The sequence below is a fragment of the Tachypleus tridentatus genome, chromosome 13 (genome assembly GCF_004210375.1).
Source record: "Tachypleus tridentatus isolate NWPU-2018 chromosome 13, ASM421037v1, whole genome shotgun sequence".
Classification (NCBI taxonomy): domain Eukaryota; kingdom Metazoa; phylum Arthropoda; class Merostomata; order Xiphosura; family Limulidae; genus Tachypleus; species Tachypleus tridentatus.
Window position 1 is genome coordinate 15454994 of NC_134837.1, and position 21372 is coordinate 15476365.

The following is a 21372-nucleotide window of genomic DNA, read 5'->3' on the forward strand; positions in this document are numbered from 1 at the left end:
ACTTTTCTTGCTTAGGTGCCTACGACTACAGCGCTAAGTGAGAAATAAGTTTTCAAAAGCACTTGGTTTATGCCTCGGAGAATAATTTTAAGTTTATTAAGAGGGTTTAAATCCAAAATCAGTTTACGTAAAGCAAACAATACAGAAATACTTTTATACTTGATATTACAGCTGGTTATCACAATTCACCTAGAAATTTTTAAGCTATTTTTATTTCATTTCTTTTTAACATTAATAATACTTACCAATTATTTAATTCCGGTTTCATCAGGTCCAGAAATTTAAAGATTATAGAATTATTGACACAAACGTCGGGCATTGTGTTTGTTGTTTTTGAATTAAGCATAAAGCTACACAATGGGATATCTGTGCTCTGCCCACCACGGGTATTGAAACCCGGATTTTAGCGTTATAAGTCCGCAGACATACCGCTGAGCCATTGGGGGGGGACAAATGTCGGGCATATAGGTAAACTCTCTTTTCTTACTAGCATCCCAGTGGCACAGCTATATGTATGTGGACTCACACTGCTAGAAACCGAGTTTCGATACCCGTGGTGGGCAGAGCACAGATAGTCCAGTGTTTAGCTTTGCGTTTAATTCCAAACAAACAATCAAAACCTTTTTTGCTGATCGCTGGAAATCTCAGTTTGTGTCGACGATCATATGGCTCCGACATATTATTACACCACAGACCAATTTGTTCTTCGATTATAATACTGACAAACAAATTTTCAAGTTTTACAAAATTGGGTTGTTGTTTATACGTCGTTTGTAATTATATCAAAACAATATTTATTACCTAAAATTTAAACAAAGTAAGTACCCTTTTTGGTCAAAACGAACCAATTTTCAACTTGTCATAAAAACAGCCAGTGTAACATTCCACGCAGACGTAGAGCAAATCCTATCTGGGCCAACTCGCTAACCAATATTTGTAATTTACACTCGAGTAGGCAGAGGAGATGTGGCAGGTGTGAACGTACCGTCTAAACTTCGCCTATATATATTAAAAAGGTGTAAAATATATTCGAATATAATCAAAAAGCCCAATTTTCAGAAACAAATCACATAATCTTTATGAGGGAAATTCCATATCAGCAGGGCTTCACCACTCTTTCCATTTTCTTCCAAAAGTTTGGTTTGCTTTGAATTTCGCGCAAAGCTACACGAAGACTATCTGCGCTAGTCGTCCTTTAATTTAGCAGTGTAAGACTATAGAGAAGGCAGCTAGTAACCACCACCCACCGCCAACTCTTAGGCTACTCTTTTACCAACATATAATAGGATTTACCCTCACATAATAACGCCCCTACGGCTGAAAGGGCGAGTATATTTGGTGTGTCAGTGATTCGAACCCGAGAGCCTCAGGTTACGAGTCTATTACTTTAAACACATGGCCATACCGTGCCAGCTATAATAATAACTTCGAAAAGTAATAAATGCATCTTCATAGTGGCGTGTCCAGGATTGCCCGATTAGAACAGTGATGTCCCAAATCAGACGTTCATATCTCTATGCAAAGGTCAGTGAAGAGTGACCATGTAGAGAGTTCAGAAAGTATATCACAAGAAATATTGTAAGATATGGGGAAAAGGGAAAAACAATTAGTTACCTTAGTTCTTTCAAATAAACAAAATATCCCCACCCATCTCTTTAACAAGGAGATTGTATGTTCACAATAAATCACAAGGTTTTAACGACAGCGGGAACTATGTTAAATTTTAAGCAAAGCTTTTCAGGAGCTGTCTGCGCTTGTTGTTCATAAATGAAATGATAGACTAAAGGGAAGAAATCAAGTCAACACCATCCACCGCCATCTGCTGAGCTACTCTTTACTATCGAATAGCGATTGGTCATAACATTATAACGCCCACACTGTTGAAATGGCAAGAACAGTTTCGAACTTGCGACAGATTATGACTCAATCGCTCAGATCACCAGATCATTTCAGTGCAGTATTGTCATCCATATTTATGTTTCTGAATCACTAACTGTCTATCAACACATTTCATTTTCCTCAAAACTACACGAGAACCATTTAAAGTGTTATTAAATAGAATTAGGTATTTTTTTAGTTTTGTTTCTAAATACCGTCTACAGAGTATTGTACATCAAGCTCGCTATAATATCGGCAAATACGTTTTGCTAAAATCATGCAAAAAGTAACTAAAATTTTGGATTCTCGCAAGTGAATGTCACCAATGAATAATTGTGAATCAGGACACGTCATTGAAATATGAAACGTGTGTTAAATATTATGTAATTCCAGACAGTATATTGTACTAAAAATACAATAAATATGATTAATAAACAGCTTTGTGAAACGAATTAACTGGATGCAATTTTCATGTATCTTTATGAACTGTAATACTGTATAATAACATGAAAAATATTTTGTATTTCTTTAAGAGAAAAAAAGTAAAAAAATATATTCGTGTGTTTTATAAAAGTGTTCATCGCAGATAGAAGAGGTTAATTGTTTTTTACACAAGTAAGTTTTGTTTTTTCTAATAATCATTCCTCTCAATCTTGTCAGGTATACCCTAAGAAATTACAAGCTGTTCTTTTGAAACACAAGAGCTGACCTTGCACTTGGAAGTAAAAGTAATGGTTTTGCTATGGCTGCAACACCATATGTTCGTGTAATTTAAAATAGCTTACAGGAGAAATTGTGATATATTCGTACCTTAAGGACAATCCACTTCTAACAGTGTGTCATCAATGGTTCCATAACGTGTCGCAACTAAACACGTGCACACTGTGCCAGCAAAAAATTGTATTTTATCATTGGCTGTTTTCATAATTTTCTATTGCCTTACCTTCATACCTTTGACTATAAAGTTGAAAATCGTAACGATATTGACTTTGTTAGACTCTTTGCCAGCTTGTTCATAACTTATGTGAGGTAGACTTCAATATTTTACCGATGTAGTCAAACCATGGAACCTAGTCATTAACCGTATCAGTTCTCATGTATAGTATATAACTTGACGTGTAAACTATAAAAGTTAAATTACTTAATACATTGTTATACACAGTTCACAATGTTTAAGATTTTGTATCTGTTACGAACTGTCTTGTTTTGTGTTAAACAATACAATACGTCCTGCCGTTCACTAGTTTGTTTTTTACCCACATAGTGTTTATTCTTTTTTCTTCTACTTGGTAAGTCTCTAGTTCTCATGTTTTGCTATTTTCTTCTTGTAAAAGCTTGATGAAGATTGTATTCATGATACCAATATAACAAAGTATAAGCCTAGATTAAAGTAGTTGTCGAAGTCGTGTTAAGGTTCCTAAGGCTACTGAAAGAAGTGCTGACAGCCCAATTGACTCCATGTGATAACAGGTTATTAGTGTTGTGAAACACTGCCAGTCATTCGTCGTTGTAGTTACTTGCTTGTTAGTAACTGAATTATTAGATGTTATGACTAGTTGCACAGTCACTTGTAAATGTGATTTCGAAATTAGTGTACATGTAGAACAATAGAAATTATGGAATATATATAAAAATCGTAACAAAATGGTGAAAGTTTTAGAGAAAGGATCATTTTAAGAGAATTCGTTAATAGTGCTAAAAACAACAACAACACAGGTTTTAAAGCTGTTAGTTATTTTATACATTTTATTGGCGTAATACTATTGGACGCGGTTCGATAGAACTTTTGCAAGCTGAACTCAAGGTATTTCAGTGTCAGGTCATGATAATGGTTCCAACATGAATGGAATAAGTGTTAAAAAGTAAAAACAAATCTGCCACACCTCAATTATAACCATTGGAATACTATCACTTGAGTAACCAGAACAGACACGTTTCTGGAACTCTAGATAGAATATATATATACATTGTTTCTAGCCTTAACAGTCAATTGTCCCCCAGTGGCTCAGCGGTATGTCTGCGGACTTACAACGCTGTAAACCGGGTTTCGATACCCGTTGTGGGCAGATCACAAATAACCCATTGTGTAGCTTTGTGCTTAATTCAAAACAATAACAGTCAACTGGAGAGCTTACATAGAAGATACCCCTTCTCTGTCAATCAAACAACTATTAAGTGTCAAATTGGTAATGCGAAGACAGTTCCGTATCAAATGAACGGTGTACGAAACGCCTTGAACAAAATACCAGAAATAAGAATACTGCAAAGATTATGAAGGGTGCTGATTCATTAACAATACATAAGCCTAGTTGTATTGAATTCTCACTCAGTTTATTTATATGGTATGATATTTTAGTAGAAATAAGTACGCTATCATACTGCCTAAAACACAAACACGTGTAATTATAAAACATGTGAAATTCTCAGTCGAGTTCTTTAACGAATGCTGAGGAACTGGATTTTCTTCGGTCTTAAAATCAGCAGATGAAGTGGTATAAGATATTATTGTTTGTTTCTTTAATTCTGCGCAAACCTACGCGAGGACTACCTGTACTAGCTGTCCGTAATTTAGCAGTGAAGGACTAGAGGGAAGGCAGTTAGTCATCACCCCACCACCTTTCACCATTGAATAGTGGGGTAGACTGCTATTTACATGTCTCCACAGCCTGAAATGTATGGTGTGACCGCGATTCGAACCCGCAACCTTCAGATTAGGAGCTAAGCTCCCTAACCTGGCCATGCCGGATGAGTACATGATATTAATATATAATGTTATTTCCAAGCCAATCATTTGCATAAAAAAAGACCAAAAAATGTTTATGTAATTGAATGGGTGATAAAGTATTAATAAATACGCAGAAAGCTTTTACGATTGAATATTGTTTTCTTATAATGTACGAAACCCTGTCATCAAGTGACAAACGAATTGAGTTTTACTTATCTCACAATGAAAACTTTGTGAAATTAATGATTTGGGTAATATGGTAAATGATGATATATTTAACCTTTTCTTTGTACTTTGTGGCAGAGATAACTTTTGGTTTTGTGTGGAATTTCACTAAAAGCCACACAAGGGTTATCTACGCTAATCATCCCTAATGTAGCAGCGTAAGACAAGGGGGAAGGTGCCTAGTCATCACATCTACCGCTAACTCTTGGGCTGCTCTTTTGCAAAAGAGTAGTGGAACTGACCTTCACATAATAACGCTCCCACGGATGAAAGGGGATTCGAATCCGCAACCATCTAGCTATGCCAGGCCAGAGATATATTTAGTCATACGAAGAGTTTCAGGTTCGAAGTTCTTTAAATGCCTCCTGGTGGCTTTGCGGTAGGTCTGACAGCTTATAAAGCTATAAATCTGATTTTGGTATCCGCGGTGAGGAGAGTACAGTGCAGCGTTTTGTTAAACAACAAATAAATACATTTTGAACTTGCATCCAAGTATATATGTTTTTAACCCCACTCCTGATTACGATCATAATTGTAGTGATACTGCCAACTATGTCGTGTCTGCTGAAAACTTCTAAAAATTAAAATCAACCCAAAGTCACTTAAAGTTTATTATAAGTGAAAAATCTTTTGTTATACTTTATTTCTAAAGGAATGTGAACTCAGAAATTACTGAAGGAATTGCATCTAGAAAGGACAAAAAGTTGGTTTCAGTTGTATCGATGTAATTATTATTAGTTGTATGAAAAGTGTAAATATTGTGAATTATAATTGACTTTCCATTCATACAGCGAAAAGCAGTTTTGCATGTTGCTGTATAATTATTAATATTTACTTTATATGGTGCTATGACGTCAATAAGTTATTTTATGTCTACCCAATAGAGATGACATTACTGATTTCGAGTGCTTCATATGAAATCCTTCGACTGTACATATTGGGTCTTTAAAGAGTTGGTGAGCGTAGTACTACCACAACGTATAAAATAAGTCACATAAGAGTATAAAGATTATACGTTATTAGTTGATAGTTAAGTAAAATAACTTTAGACCCAGTTTACTACTTCATGAAATAGACAAATAAATGTAATAAAAACAATCAATGTTTTTATCTTTTGTATTCACGTCTCGTTTGAAGGAGATCTCATTCTCAGAATAGGATATAGAAACAAAACGCACGATTTTTTAACAAAATCACGGAAACGGTTTGAACATTGTTTGTTTGTTTTTGAATTTCACGCAAAGCTACACGAGGCCTATCTGCGATAGCCGTCCCTAATATAGCAGAGTAAAACTAGAGGGAAGGCAGCTATTCATCACCACCCACCGTCAACTCTTGGGCTACTCTTCTGCCAACGAGTAGTGGGATTCATTGAACATTATAATGCCCCTACGACTGAAAGGGCGAGCATGTTTGGTGCAACGGGGATTCGAGCCCGCGACCATCAGATTACGAGTCGAATGCCTAAACCACCTGGCCATGTCGGGACATTTGAACATTGAGTAATGATCATTTGTAGGATTCCTTATGCGCTTTTTTATAATACTTGTGCCCTGGTGGTCAACGGTAATTGTATGAACTTTGAGCAGAGGGCGCCCATTATGTAGCTTTGCACTAAGACAAAATCGGTCTTCATAATTTTATTCACAGACAGAGCATGGCGCAATATTATTTTCTTCACTGTAAATTAATATCTGTCGTTAAACGTCACAAGTTGTGATCCTTGTTTCTTTTGTAAGGTAGCACAAGTTGTTTTTTTGAATTTTGAACTTTGTGACAGGCTGATATTACTTGGTATTTATTGAACACTTCCTTCAGTACAATATTTTTGTATTGTTCCAAAGCATCAAATAAAAAAGCTAGGACAAACGCAACAACAGCCTGGCTTGGAGGGTTTTTTCTTAACCCTAATTTATTTCTCATATATGTGAGTAATATATTGTTAATAGATGCAACATTTACAGTTTCACGTCCCAATTTGTCAATGACGTAACTATGTGGAAGAAATCCCTTAGTCCCTTCTACAGTTGTCCTAAACTGTAACTAACATTATATACAGATACTGAGTACAGCAATAAATTGCATGTTAGAATCAATGTACCTAAAACGTATATAGTTTTATTCACACAATCTTTCAAGACTAGTGAAAAATTCTCAAACTTAATTTAGGCGGAACTCTACTCCAGATCATATAAACTCTTAAGTATCAACTACGGCTCAATATTTACACGGTCAAGCCATGCACAAAGAATATAATGTAACATTTACCGAAAGACGAACTATATTAGAAGCACGACTGGTAAAAGTCGAAGCACATCGCACATGATATACCCAAGAAAATAAAACCATTATACCACCTGTAATATGTTAGGAAATATATCCATGGAAATGACCACGAAAAGTGTCCGAATCTATATAAAAACCACTAAACCACTGTTAATTTACTAAAAAACGCATTTATAGTAAGAAACATGTATTATAATAGAGGGAAGAAGACGTCCCAAGAGATCCAGATCTCCCCGGGAAGAATACGATCCGAAAATCGATCAAGGCTATAAATATATTAAAATATTTATAATTATTTTATTTTTTATATTAATTTGCACAATGAGCTTACTGCGTATGACCATTCTTACGTTTGAACTAATAAGGTAAAAGGAAGTTAGTTAATAGGACTCGTGGAGTACTTTTATCTGATCGAGTACATAAATCTGACAGCCATTCTTATTGTACACAGAAGGCAAGCTCATGAACCTGAATTATGGGATTCCCACTCTAGGTACGATAAACACGCCTCCTAGTTTATTTAGTCACAGGATGGCCAGCGTTAAGCAAACATGAACATATAACTTTAAAAGACCCCTGTTTTAACTTTTCTAAACAGCTACAACAGCCACATCAAAACACATAAAGCTGTTAATTTTTCTTATCAATAAGCATAACTTATTGACAAATACGTAACAATAAAATTAAACCTTCATACTGTTCTGTCCAGTAACAAAACGAAACTTTGTGAAACATATTTTCGTCACCGCTTAGTACAGAAAGTTCACGCTAGAATATTTACAGAGCATTTAATAAAAATTAAGTAGAAAACATTTGAAAAATTAAAATAATAAATTACGAATTCAATAAGGCTCCTCCAAATTAATTGTGTTTCGCGTCTATTCCTTTGGAAATTTTCTATCGTTTTTAGTAAATTATTTTGCATTACTTATTGTTATATTTTCAGTAATGTTAAAATAAATTATGTTCTATTAATAAATGCTGAATGTATGTGTGCTTTTCTTATAGCAAAGCTACTGCGGGCTATCTGATGAACCCACCGAAAGGAATCGAATCCCTGATTATAACGTTGTAAATCCGTAGACTTATCGTTGTACTAGCGGGGCGCAAAATGTTGTATGAACTTCAGTTAATAACGTTTTATCAGTTAACTTTACACTGAAATTTCTCACTGAAACAAACACACTAATGAGCGTTTCTTGCCGTGTCTTGTGTTATCACCTTTAAGGTTTCATTCGTAGGTGAACATTCAACACAATTAACTGCATAGGCTTCTTGGGACAATATATTTAATGAAGTGATGTTAGGTCTCGTTGCACGATCGGGAAACGTGAGGTTTGTGGTACATAATTAAGGATGTTGGAATGTTTGATTCTCCTAATTCATTTTTGTTGATCAAATATCTTGTTACTTAAATCATGCCTTACGGTGCTGAGGGACGTCTAATATACGATTATATAAAAACTGGCTCTTCTTGCTTCAAACACCACCTGTGAATGTTGCTTTTAATGGGAATATCCCCTTCAAACAGTGAATATTTAGAGAAAGGTTTTAACACTAGGGTACGCCTGATATTATTGTTATTTCGATTTACACCATAGTAGAAAACTCAAACTTTCTTACATTATTACTGTCCTGATATAAACCATCACATATAAAACACAATCTGAGCAGAGTTATACTTGTTATAATGAAACTTAGTATTTGAAGCTTGTGATTTATTGTTTTCGAACTGTCACATTACAGTGACACTGTGAAGTGATATTCATTGAGAACTGCACGTCTGTTGCACTTAAATTAAGTTTTCTCTTTATATCAGCTTATATAACGTTATTCTTAACGCTAATATATATCGTCGAGATGCAGAATATGTTAATGACCGGGTTTGTGGATGTAGGCTGTGTCTCTCTGTGTTTTTCTTATAGCAAAGCCACATTGGGTTATATGCTGAGTCCACCGAAGGGAATCGAACCCCTGATTTTAGCGTTGTAAATCGGTAGACTTACCGCTGTACTAGGGGGATCCACGGATGGGGGTTGAGTCTTTCATATATGTCACGCATGTCTACTCAGTTAAATACTATTGGTCGGAACTACTATGATAGTTCGAGAAGACAGACAGACAGATAATCAGGCTCTTTTCCTATCCACCTTACTGTTCAACACCTGAAGTTACAGTTTTTAAAGATTTGCGATCGGACCGGTTTGAATCATAAAAACTAAAGAGCTGTCCAATAGACAAACTGTCTAGTCTGGTCACGTAGTCAGGCCCATGTAAAAGAATTATCTTAGTTTTTAATTTCAAGTCTATTGTCTACGTGTAAATTTACACGACCAGTCTTCTAAGAACAGAAACCTTGGCGATGTGTAATGTTATATCACCAAATATTTCTTAGCATAAGCTCCTCAGCAATGTGTAATGTTATATCACCAAATATTTCCTAACATAAGCCAAAACTTTCACTTCTCTCACATAAAATTAGAATACCAAAAGTGAAATATTCATAATTTGATTAACATGATAAACGAAACAGGGTTTCTTGACATTAACAATGAGAAACTGGTTTCCAGTTTATAGATAGATATGCGCATTCCTTTCTATTATTTTAGATGAATATATCGAGCCTGCTAAAATGTTCTTCGTTGTATTAATATAGAACACTATGTTAGGACTAACTGTAACCGACACAGCTTAATATTACAGATATCAGCTACTGGTTGATGTCACTTAGTACAAGTAAGCATCTTTCATTTTACCACTTTGTAGTTCCTCCCATAGTCTTAGAATTTAATTGTGCTTTTTTTTTTCATATAGCACCCTCTAGTGACAGCTCACTATTTTAAACCGACTCTTTATATTAAATGTATTAATAATATTTATGTTTAGCTTGTGCCTTGAAGGCGTTCTTTTTTTCTAGAAAAACATTAAGTGTTTAAGAAAACTTATACCGTTATGAAAGAACGCAAAGAGGACGTATTTTGATACTAGCAATATATATTACTGGGTATATATACATACATATATTGCAAACTTTATGTCCAAATATGCTATTACACATGGCCAAAACTGTACGTTATTATGCACATATCAACGTGACTTGTATTACAGTAAAACTAAAATAGACTGTGTGTTTTACATATAATTACCTATAACACTAATACAGTACATTGATATACTAATGTGAAAACTTTATTAAAGTGATTAAAAGAACCATTATTGCACAGTAAACATCACATACAAAACATATATATGTATGTTGATGCAGACAAGCCCTAATTTTATATAATTTATCGTCTCAACTTATTATATAACTGCATGTTATGTTTCTAATCAGAACAAACACAACTTTAAGTTGATCACCCTAGTTAGTTACCTCCTCGTCCTATTTTATTTTTCAACACACTGTTTTCATTGTTTATTAAGTAGTTACTTAATGTTATTTTATTGTTTTTCCTCCACGAAATTTAAAAGGCGTATGTGTACTCAAGTTGGTGTGGACATATACATGGCCATAATGGTCACTCAGTAGCTGAGGTGTGTTATCCACATATGGCGTTGATTAAGTAGTTAAAACTGTCTGGATCTCTCGGAATGTTAGATGGCCGGTACAGGTTACCCCAACTTTTCCCCTGATGGGCGGTGCAGTTTCTCTGTGTGTGCATGTTTTTTAAACTGTTTGATTGATAGAACTTGGTATAAGGGAGTGAGGAACAGTGTCGGTTGAAGAAAGCTTCTCTGTTAGAATATAAACGCTGAAGAAATAAGGTAAAAGAAGTAATTCATAAATTTGGCTACCAGCTATTTACATTTTATGTATATTTTTATAAAGGGTTAACACATTATAGTGAAACGATTTAGGAGACTCAAAACTTCCAATCGTGTCTTTTCTAACGAGCAACATCTTGCAAATAGTCCTGCAACGTAGGTTTCATTGCAAAAGGCTCCGTCTTGAAGTGGTGATGTTCAAAGCACACACTCGTCCTTGCTTGCTTACCATAATCCATCTTCTAGTGTACAAGGATAAGACTTTTCCAGCACCTATTCAACAATCTCATTGTACACTATTCCATGTGCTCTACATCGAACAACTTAACATGCTCTTTTCTCTACGAAATAACACGAACTGTCGTTTGTTTCTCCAGCTACTTTAGGCATGCGACAGTTTTTGAACTGAAAGTACGTCTTTAAGCCTTATCTTGGTGAACCAATACCCGATTGGCCTTGTTTCCAAATGGAGATTCTGTTGATTACTGTTGCCTGAGATAAATGAGCAGCTTCTGCCACTGATGACTGTATTCATAAATTCTCAATTGTTACAAGATCTGGCCCTTAGTTTACCGTAGCTGGAGTACGACTTGTTGCAAGGCCAATTCTGAACGCTTCTGCCATCCTATGTTGATTCATATTTCATAATTTCCCATTGCCACAAAGCATAAAAGATATCTTTGTTTTAGAAATTCTATATCCTCAATTGCAATACATCATTATGACATGAGTGTGTGAAAAGTGTTTTGGCAAAATGTGCTGTTATATACCCTTCCAAAATATGCTGTTATATACCTTTCCGAAAACGAGATCAGTTTTCGATGACACTACGTTACCCAAAAAACTCCAAACACTTCCTCAACGTATTTCTATCACATTCTGTTTCACCGCAGCTTTATATCTAGTGTAATTGTCACGTTAATGTGTCTAAATTATTATAATATAAATTGCTTAGTCCTATATTTATATATAAATCCCACTTGAGCGATAACTTTTTATTTCAGCTATATAGACGTATAAACGTGGTTTATAGCAAACTGCCAGATACGATGTGTCCAATACTATGATTCTACACCATAGGACACTCTAGGAACGTTTCATAATCAGCGTGTTTACAGTAAACACATAGAGAGCAGCAGAACCTTAAGTTGGCCCACTAATTCTTCCCATGGAACACGAACATAATTTGTATTTTGTGATTAATTTTTATGTTTTACAAGATCAAGTGTAATAGTGTTACACGATCCCTTTAATTTGTAAGTATCCAAAATGATACAAATGTAATCACAGTCTAATGGCAACTTTCCACCTTAACTTGCGACTTGTATACTGGTAATGTGAACACTTCACATTTACCCATTACACGTACCTTTCAATATGATACCATTCGTGTAGTAGAGTTAGGGAAATGTTATCTGCAACTTACACGTTTACCACTACGCAGTTCAGATTTTGTTGTTTGAAACAGATCAGGGACGTTAATCCGAGGGTTGCTGGTTCGAATCCTCGTCACACCAAACATGCTTGCTTCTTCTGCTGTGGGGGCGTTATAATGTGACTGTCAATCTCACTATTCGTTGGTAAAAGAGTAGCCCTATAGTTGGGGGCGGATGGTGATGACTAGCTGCCTTCTCTCTAGTCTTACGCTGCTAAATCAGAGACGACTACCGCAGATAGCCCTCTTGTAGCTTTGCGCAAAATTCAGAACAAACCAATCAGGGACGTATTTTAAAACTCTCTCGGATATCCAGTGTTTTGTCATTTTTAATATCACATGGGAAATAACTTGAGTAGTTCAATTGTAATTTTGAATATGAGTGGAACTTGTGAGTTTGTAGGCTAAACACAGCTATGCCAAAGACACAGAATTCAGGAACATTGAATTTTAAAGTAGTAGTGAGAGGAAAGGCAGCTTGCTATCTAACAGCCTCGTCCAGCTGTGAGTTGGATAAGGATATTGGCTATCGTTTAAAACAGACCCACAGATAAAACTACAGGGCGTGTTCAGCGACATCTTGAACGTGTGTAGATTTTCAGATACGTAAAGTGGAGACCACATGAGTTTAAATGTGTAGTTAAATCTTATTTAAAAAGTAGTAAATTACATTGTAATATTAATGTGAACTGTTAATAGTTGTATCATTAAACTCTGAAAATGTTAAACTATTTTATTTAAAAGACAAACTCTATAATTTTACTCACCTGAAAATGTTTTGCTTTTTTACGAGTTCAAGTATTTCAAACACCATAGGATCAGAAAAGAGTGACTCAAAGTAACACAAGTGTTTACTACTTGCACTTTAAAACACTATATCCCATTGTTTCATACGTTTACTACTTGCACTTTAAAACACTATATCCCATTGTTTCATACGTTTACTACTTGCACTTTAAAACACTATATCCCATTGTTTCATACGTTTACTACTTGCACTTTAAAACAAACACATTGTTTATATCCCATTGTTTCATACGTTTACTACTTGCACTTTAAAACACTATATCCCATTGTTTCATACGTTTACTACTTGCACTTTAAAACACTATATCCCATTGTTTCATACGTTTACTACTTGCACTTTAAAACACTATATCCCATTGTTTCATACGTTTACTACTTGCACTTTAAAATACTATATCCCATTGTTTCATACGTTTACTACTTGCACTTTAAAACACTATATCCCATTGTTTCATACGTTTACTACTTGCACTTTAAAATACTATATCCCATTGTTTCATACGTTTACTACTTGCACTTTAAAATACTATATCCCATTGTTTCATACGTTTACTACTTGCACTTTAAAACACTATATCCCATTGTTTCATACGTTTACTACTTGCACTTTAAAAACACTATATCCCATTGTTTCATACGTTTACTACTTGCACTTTAAAACACTATATCCCATTGTTTCATACGTTTACTACTTGCACTTTAAAACACTATATCCCATTGTTTCATACGTTTACTACTTGCACTTTAAAACACTATATCCCATTGTTTCATACGTTTACTACTTGCACTTTAAAACACTATATCCCATTGTTTCATACGTTTACTACTTGCACTTTAAAACACTATATCCCATTGTTTCATACGTTTACTACTTGCACTTTAAAACACTATATCCCATTGTTTCATACGTTTACTACTTGCACTTTAAAACACTATATCCCATTGTTTCATACGTTTACGTTTACTTGCACTTTAAAACACTATATCCCATTGTTTCATACGTTTACTACTTGTACTTTAAAACACTATATCCCATTGTTTCATACGTTTACTACTTGCACTTTAAAACACTATATCCCATTGTTTCATACGTTTACTACTTGCACTTTAAAACACTATATCCCATTGTTTCATATAACATTCTGAACTATCTTGTAAAAATAAAATCAAAATAAAATTTTCCATGTGATATTCAGATTTCTCAGTATCAAATATTACTTCAAAGGGTTAGGCCAATGATAGCCAATCAGTAAATTGCATATTTAAACTATTATCACTCAGTATTATAGTTTTGAGCTGAGACTTATACGATTAGCAGAGATAAAAAATATTATTTTTATTATTCGTTAAAATGCTTTTACAAATAAAAGACGTCCTTCGTGTGACCCATGCTGTTGAAAGAAACCCTGTAGTGTTAATTATATTTAACATTCTTATATAACACGAATCTTTTTTTTTGTTAAGTGAAGGGTCACAGGTCACACAGTTGAGAGTATACCTCGTGATAGTCCCGTGGGCGTCTAAACAGCTACTCAGCTATAACACGTGCCGTTAACAGGAAAGCGGTTGCGGATGTAATTTTGAACAGATGACCGGAGCTTTGCAAGTTATACAGGTAAATATGACTCATAATTCTGGTTAAGAAACAACAGCACGTATATATAAAATGATAGATATTTCTAAATATGAAAAGCGAACACGTTTGTGATTAATCCAATCAGTCTATGAATTTTATATGGTGTACTTTAACACTCTTATGTTTACATGATACTAAAAAAAATAAAAAAATATTTATTCTTATATTCGCTTATAAGATTCCCAAAGGTATGTAAATGTAACGAAACATAAATACGGCAGTTATTTAAAAATGTTTAACTTATCATCGATTCCAAGGTTTCGTCTTGTAGACCCGTCACGGCCAGGTGGGTAAGTCCCTCGACTTATAATCTGAGAGTCGCGGGTTCGAATCCCTGTCACACCAAATATACTCGCCCTTTCAGCCATAGGGGTGTTATTATGTGAGGGTAAATCATATTATACGTTGGTAAAAGAGTAGCCCAAGAGTTGGGGGTGGGTGGTGATGACTAGCTGCCTTCCCTCTAGAATTACATTGCTAAATTAGGGACGGCTAGCGCAGATCGCCCTCGAGTAGCTTTGCGCGAAATTAAACAACAAAACAAACTGTCTTGTAAGTTGTTATAAGTGATGGAAAACTCCATCACGTTGTTAAGGTAGAAAAATACGATTTATTGTTTCACTAGAACTTAGTGTGAAATACGTATTATAACTTTGAGTATTGGATCGTTGAATGGAAAGGGAACCACATTTCGATTTCTATGCTGGGACCGCATTATATAACCCGAAATATCGTTGCCTGTTCATTGAACAGGTAGATAAGAGCTTGCAAACATTCTTTATTGTGCCGGCTTTGTTCAAGGTCAACCAGCAATTTTGGCCTCACTACCTAGCTCAACCAAACATTACATCGTGTCCAACTACTACTATAATTCTTTAAAATAGGTAAACCTCGTTTGATTTACATACCATGCGATAGCACGAAACTGCAGGTAAAAATAATAATGTTACCTTTTCGTAACACACAGATATTCCGGAGGGGAGAAATACGGATTAATATAACAAAACGACTTTCAAATTGTTTTATAAGTGGTTGTACAGCAACTATTGATTTATCAGGTCACTTATCAGCTCTACGAATTCTTTGCATATTTTACATAACGAGACGATGACGAATAAAAGGCCATCGCACTTTGGAATTTCAGTTTGTAACAACTTGCCATGTGTTGCAACTGCCAAGGATTCGTCACTCTCCCGGATATTACATCAGATTTTAAGGTAGCGACCTCTAGGATCATTTATTTAATAATTTTTTTGTATTAAATGAAATGATCTCACTATTATATTATTTAGATACGTTGCACTCCCTTTGTTAGAAAAATATATACAAATGTAGCACGTGAGAAAAGTTCCAACTGTATTAAAGAGCTATTCCTGTTGTTATTAATATCAGCAGTAACAAATACTAACATTCACTAGAAGATCGGTGAGCTATTCCTATTGTTATTAATATCAGCAGTAACAAATACTAACATTCACTAGAAGATCGGTGGAAAGATGACGGTGAGTTATAAATTAAGATATATTATTCTTATAGGGTTTGAGAACACAGAAAACATGCAAGTCACTGTAACATAACGTTCGAAACACATAACTAGCTCACCCACAGGGCAAACCGTGAAATCTTCCCTTGCCGTACTTGTACACTGGCTAATAAATCACAACTACGCAGCAGTATACGTATATATAATATTCTATTCATCAAATACGTTATGCACACGAAGCAAAAACACACTAAAGCATAGAACAGCTAAGTCATTATTTTTGACACTAAAAACCGAACGTAAGACGTGTAGATATAACGCTCTGAAAAGATCATAGGCCAAACAACTTTAAAAAAACAAGGAAGCCAGGACAGTTCCAGACTCATGTATTTGCTATTTGTGTCTGAAAATACAACACGTGATCAACACGTGTGTTTAGTGATGAGTTGTTGAAGACCAGATATTAATGGATCTCACTCACGGGTATTCTTTTATACTGTTTTTATTAACAGGTGGGGTCTTTACCCAGAAACATGATATTACCACTTAGATACGCCACGTGTGCAAAAACGCACTTAGTACTTTAATACCACGAAACGATCGCGTGAACCATGGAATTTGAAGAACCTTTTCGGTTCTTGCTGAAGACTTTCCCAGAAAGCATCACCTTTCCATGTTACGCTGCAACATGTAAGAGCAAAAACATGAAAACAAGCGTGCAAAGATTCGGTGTTGCAAACACTGCTTTTATTCAAGTGCGTGAAACACGAACTTGGGTAACATGCACCAGAAATTATTTTAAAGTTATTCCAAGATCTGACTACTTACAAATTCGTTTTCCACTGACTCAGCGTGATTTTTCGTCGATTCTGTAACTTCAACGACCTTCGACACGAGTTCTTTCAAGGAAAAGGGCGGAAGATTCTGGAAGTCTGAGTCGGGATCCAGTAAGTGGTCGGGAAGGCCACACGGATTCACCCAGCGTGGCTTTTCTCCAGATCCTAGAGGAGCACTCGTTGCTGTAACAGGAACGAGTGTAAGAACACAGACCACGATAACACGCTGCAAATCTGTAAAAATTAAGATCCAAACAAAAAATGTTTTAATACACATACATGTTACGACGACACTGTAATCGTACTGAATCGACGTCATTCCTGACCTTTGCCCTATCGTTTTAAGGGACATTCTAAACCCGCACTTGCGTTTTACTACCAACATTTTTTGCTTAATATGACACAACAGTGAAATGCACATGGCCTTAAAACTAGTTCGAGATAGGCCAAGTACGTGTATATTACTACTGCTCAGAGCCGTCATACCACTAAACTCTGCAATACAACCGTAGCTTACTCTGAAACAGCAGAGTGAAACACGTGAGCGAAAGAAAAAAAAAAACCTACTTGACGGGGAGAGGCAATTGGTTTTCCTCCTGTGATTAGACGGAAAGTGTTCCCCCACTAGAGGCTCAAACTGAAACGACCTCTTGTTGCTCGCTGAGTTCCAATGGCAATTTATCATTCCGAAGGGGTACACCGAGCCAGTGGTCAGGAGTGTGAGGACATGCAAACACTGACCGCAAGGGGTGTCTCAAATATGCTCATGTATGCCAGACAACTTGTTACTTCCGTCCGGCCAGCTCGCTGGTTTTGAATAACTATCCATTCGCTGTGAATTGCTTGTTAAGCAATTTTTAAGCGATATACAAGCAATAATCAAACCTACCCAGAAACTGCGGCTGCGCATTACTTAGGACATCCTCGAAGATTACACAGACTGTTAACTGAAAGTCCCGCCATTAACAATACCTACTATTGGCCCTTCTACACAATAGAGGAGGAGTTTGAAATATTGACGCAACTAGGCGTATCATTCAAACACATATGACGTCATTAAGCTGATAACGTCTGCAGGTTTCCCCACGTCGTGAGTAGGCTTACAGCTAACAAATAATTTTAGGGAAGGCACGATGACCATGGTTAGGGAGGAGCGACCTGCCAAGTTCTTTATCTCAAAACTATCACTACCTAATCCCACACTGATCTCATCTTTAGTGTACGCTCCACAAGCTATGGTTAGGTGCCACAGGATGTTGAGGTAAGTGGTAATAGTGATTCCAGACATCCGTTGAATGAAGGGAAGTCTGTCTCCCATCTCAAATGATCTGGTGTCAGGCCTGCCTCAACTTCAACAAAGGTTCAATCAAGTGTGTGCGTGCGAGTCATTGATTCGTTATCTCGTGCTTTGTGAAACACTGTTTAGGCTATTTACTACTTCTCGTGGTTTGAGAAAAAAAAACTGTGATTAGGTGCAGCGTCTTTCGAGACGTTATATTAAATTTGTCTACTAGCCAAACAACTTTAGTGGTGAATACAATAGTGAAATACGAATACTGAGGAAAAAAAAAAAAAAAACGGTTTGGCGCGAAAAATATAATATCAATTTCGAGAAAAGTGAGTGAAACAAGTCGTTGACTCAGTCTTGTAAGATTATTTGTCATAAAACTTGAGCAACGGATCCATTTTTAGGATTTTCACCATCTCAGTTGGCCTATGCTTAAATCCATACGTTGCCACGATTCTATCTCTGTTACCATAGAAAAGCTTTCAGAATTAATACAAATATAAGAAAATTCCTCTCTTACGATTCGTATTTTACACTTTGTTAAAATGTTTGTGTGCTTGACATAAATGTATTTATTTAATGATTCGATGGTTCAAACAATACCATAACTATTGGGACGTGTTTTTGAAAGACCGTGGAATTTTTGTGTGTAAAATGTATTGTTAAGTGTAGAATTTTCAAGAAATATATAAGTTAGACATGTGTAAGAAATAGGATATATATTCATGTAACCATAGTAAGCCAGCTTCATGGCTATCATTTGAAAGATATTTGAAGAAGTTACGTTTGGAAAGATGAATGTAAACTTATATATTCCAAATAAATCGCATGCTGTTTACTAGTTTGTAGAGTGAAAAATGTTTGTGAAATATTGGCATAACTTGTGTTCTAGTATAGGTTTGAGAAATGATTATACACTCTTAGGGGTCTGTCGGATTTTTACCAGTCGGTTGAGTGAAAAGGTTTGTATACTACTGCATAACCTACATTCTAATATACTGCATACTGGAGTTTACTGTATATTGTAGGTCTAAAGGCCTACATATTCCTAATGGTACGTAAGGTTTTTCTGGAGTATATGGAATGTTTGGATACCACTGGCAGTATATTTGTAGTGCAAAGAAACTCATTAATCCCTTATTTATGAAGAAATAAAAATGGCAAAACACGAGCGAAAATTCTGTAGAGTATTGGTAGATTCAAAGTTATTTTAATTTCTTATATTGTGTTTTTGTTTTGTTATATTCCGTTGAATGTGCGCGTGACAAATCACACAATATTAATCTCTAACTAGTTACCTACGGTGAAAATAATAATTCCGTTTTTTATAAAACATAAAAAGAGGAAAGCGGCAGTTCTTCAGCGGATCACCCGTAAGTTTACTAACTTACAAAGCTAAAATTCTAGATTCGATTCCCCGCGGCAAATCTAGTACATATAACCCACTGGGTAGCTTTATGTTGGAACAGCGTCAACAAAAACGGCCAATCGCACGAACGGTTTCGATTTCTATTTATACAGAAATCGTTGCTGATTCTGACTGACCTAACTAACTGTCTACAGAGTTAATCACACACCTTAGGATATCTTTCACTGTTCGACTTAATATGGTAGCGTTGTCTGATGAGTCCGAGAAGGTTATATTATTCTGTTTAATAACAGTTATTACACTTAGTCCGGTACAGTTATAGGATAAATAAACCGTGTCTTATTCTCCCATAAATGTGACTGTTTAACTCGACCTACATCTTTACATCACAGTAATTTTCTCTAATTATTACTTACGATATTGAAGCATAATCACGTATGGTGTGGTAAGCAAAATACAATAAAACTGTAAAACCGGTTTTGTTAGTGTAGCATGATCATTCCAAAACAAATGAATTATAAACTTTTCTTTCGTTCATAAGTAACCATATATCTTTAAAAGGGTAGGATGGAAAGAAATATAAACAGTTTCTTTTCTCCTTCACAAGGTCTTGTTTTTTTGTCTTACTGCAAACACAGGAGATTATTTTACTTTTTTGTGAAAATCAAAACATTTTTTTCGACATATTTTGAGGGTAGCTACCCCACTTACAAAATCAAGACAGAAATCGACATTTTGTTGAACAGAAGGATGACGTTACATTGTTGTGAGAATTTGTATCTTTGATAGAAAATCGGTAATTTTTTTTTAAACAGAAGGATGACGTGACATTGTTGTAAGAATTTGTGTCTTTGATAGAAAATCGGTAATCTTGTTGAACAGAAGGATGACGTGACATTGTTTTAAGTATTTGTATCTTTGATAGAAAATTGGTAATCTTGTTGAACAGAAGGATGACGTTACATTGTTGTGAGAGAATTTGTACCTTTGATACAAAATCAGTAATTTTGTTGAACAGAAGGATGACGTTACATTGTTGTGAGAATTTGTATCTTTGATAGAAAATCGGTAATTTTGTTGAACAGAAGGATGACGTTACATTGTTGTGAGAGAATTTGTACCTTTGATAGAAAATCGGTAATCTTGTTGAACAGAAGGATGACGTTACATTATTGTGAGAATTTGTATCTTTGATAGAAAATCGGTAATTTTGTTGAACAGAAGGATGACGTTACATTGTTGTGAGAGAATTTGTACCTTTGATAGAAAATCGGTAATCTTGTTGAACAGAAGGACGACGTTACATTATTGTGAGAATTTGTATCTTTGATAGAAAATCGGTAATTTTGTTGAGCAGAAGGATGACGTTACATTGTTGTAAGAATTTGTATCTTTGATAGAAAATCGGTAATTTTGTTGAACAGAAGGATGACGTTACATTATTGTGAGAATTTGTATTTTTGATAGAAAACCGGTAATCTTGTTGAACAGAAGGATGACGTGACATTGTTGTAAGTATTTGTATCTTTGATAGAAAATCGGTAATCTGGTTGAACAGAAGGATAACGTTACATTGTTGTGAGAATTTGTACCTTTGATAGAAAATCGGTAATCTTGTTGAACAGAAGGATGACGTTAC

At 35.3% G+C, this 21372-nt stretch overlaps 1 protein-coding gene across 3 annotated transcripts in view; it reads right to left on the bottom strand.

Annotated features, from left to right (window-relative positions):
* Nucleotides 1-19824, bottom strand: part of LOC143238248 (uncharacterized) — a 34925-nt gene extending 15101 nt beyond the window's left edge. The window contains exons 1-2 of one of the 3 annotated variants that reach the window (XM_076478321.1): nt 17644-19824; nt 17069-17259 (exon numbers count right to left, since the gene is read on the bottom strand). In XM_076478321.1, coding sequence (XP_076334436.1) covers nt 17069-17259; nt 17644-17761 — 309 coding nt within the window. In that variant the 5' untranslated portion in view covers nt 17762-19824. The other 2 variants (XM_076478320.1, XM_076478319.1) reach the window with 2 other exon arrangements.
* Between the last annotated feature and the right edge of the window lie 1548 nt (nt 19825-21372).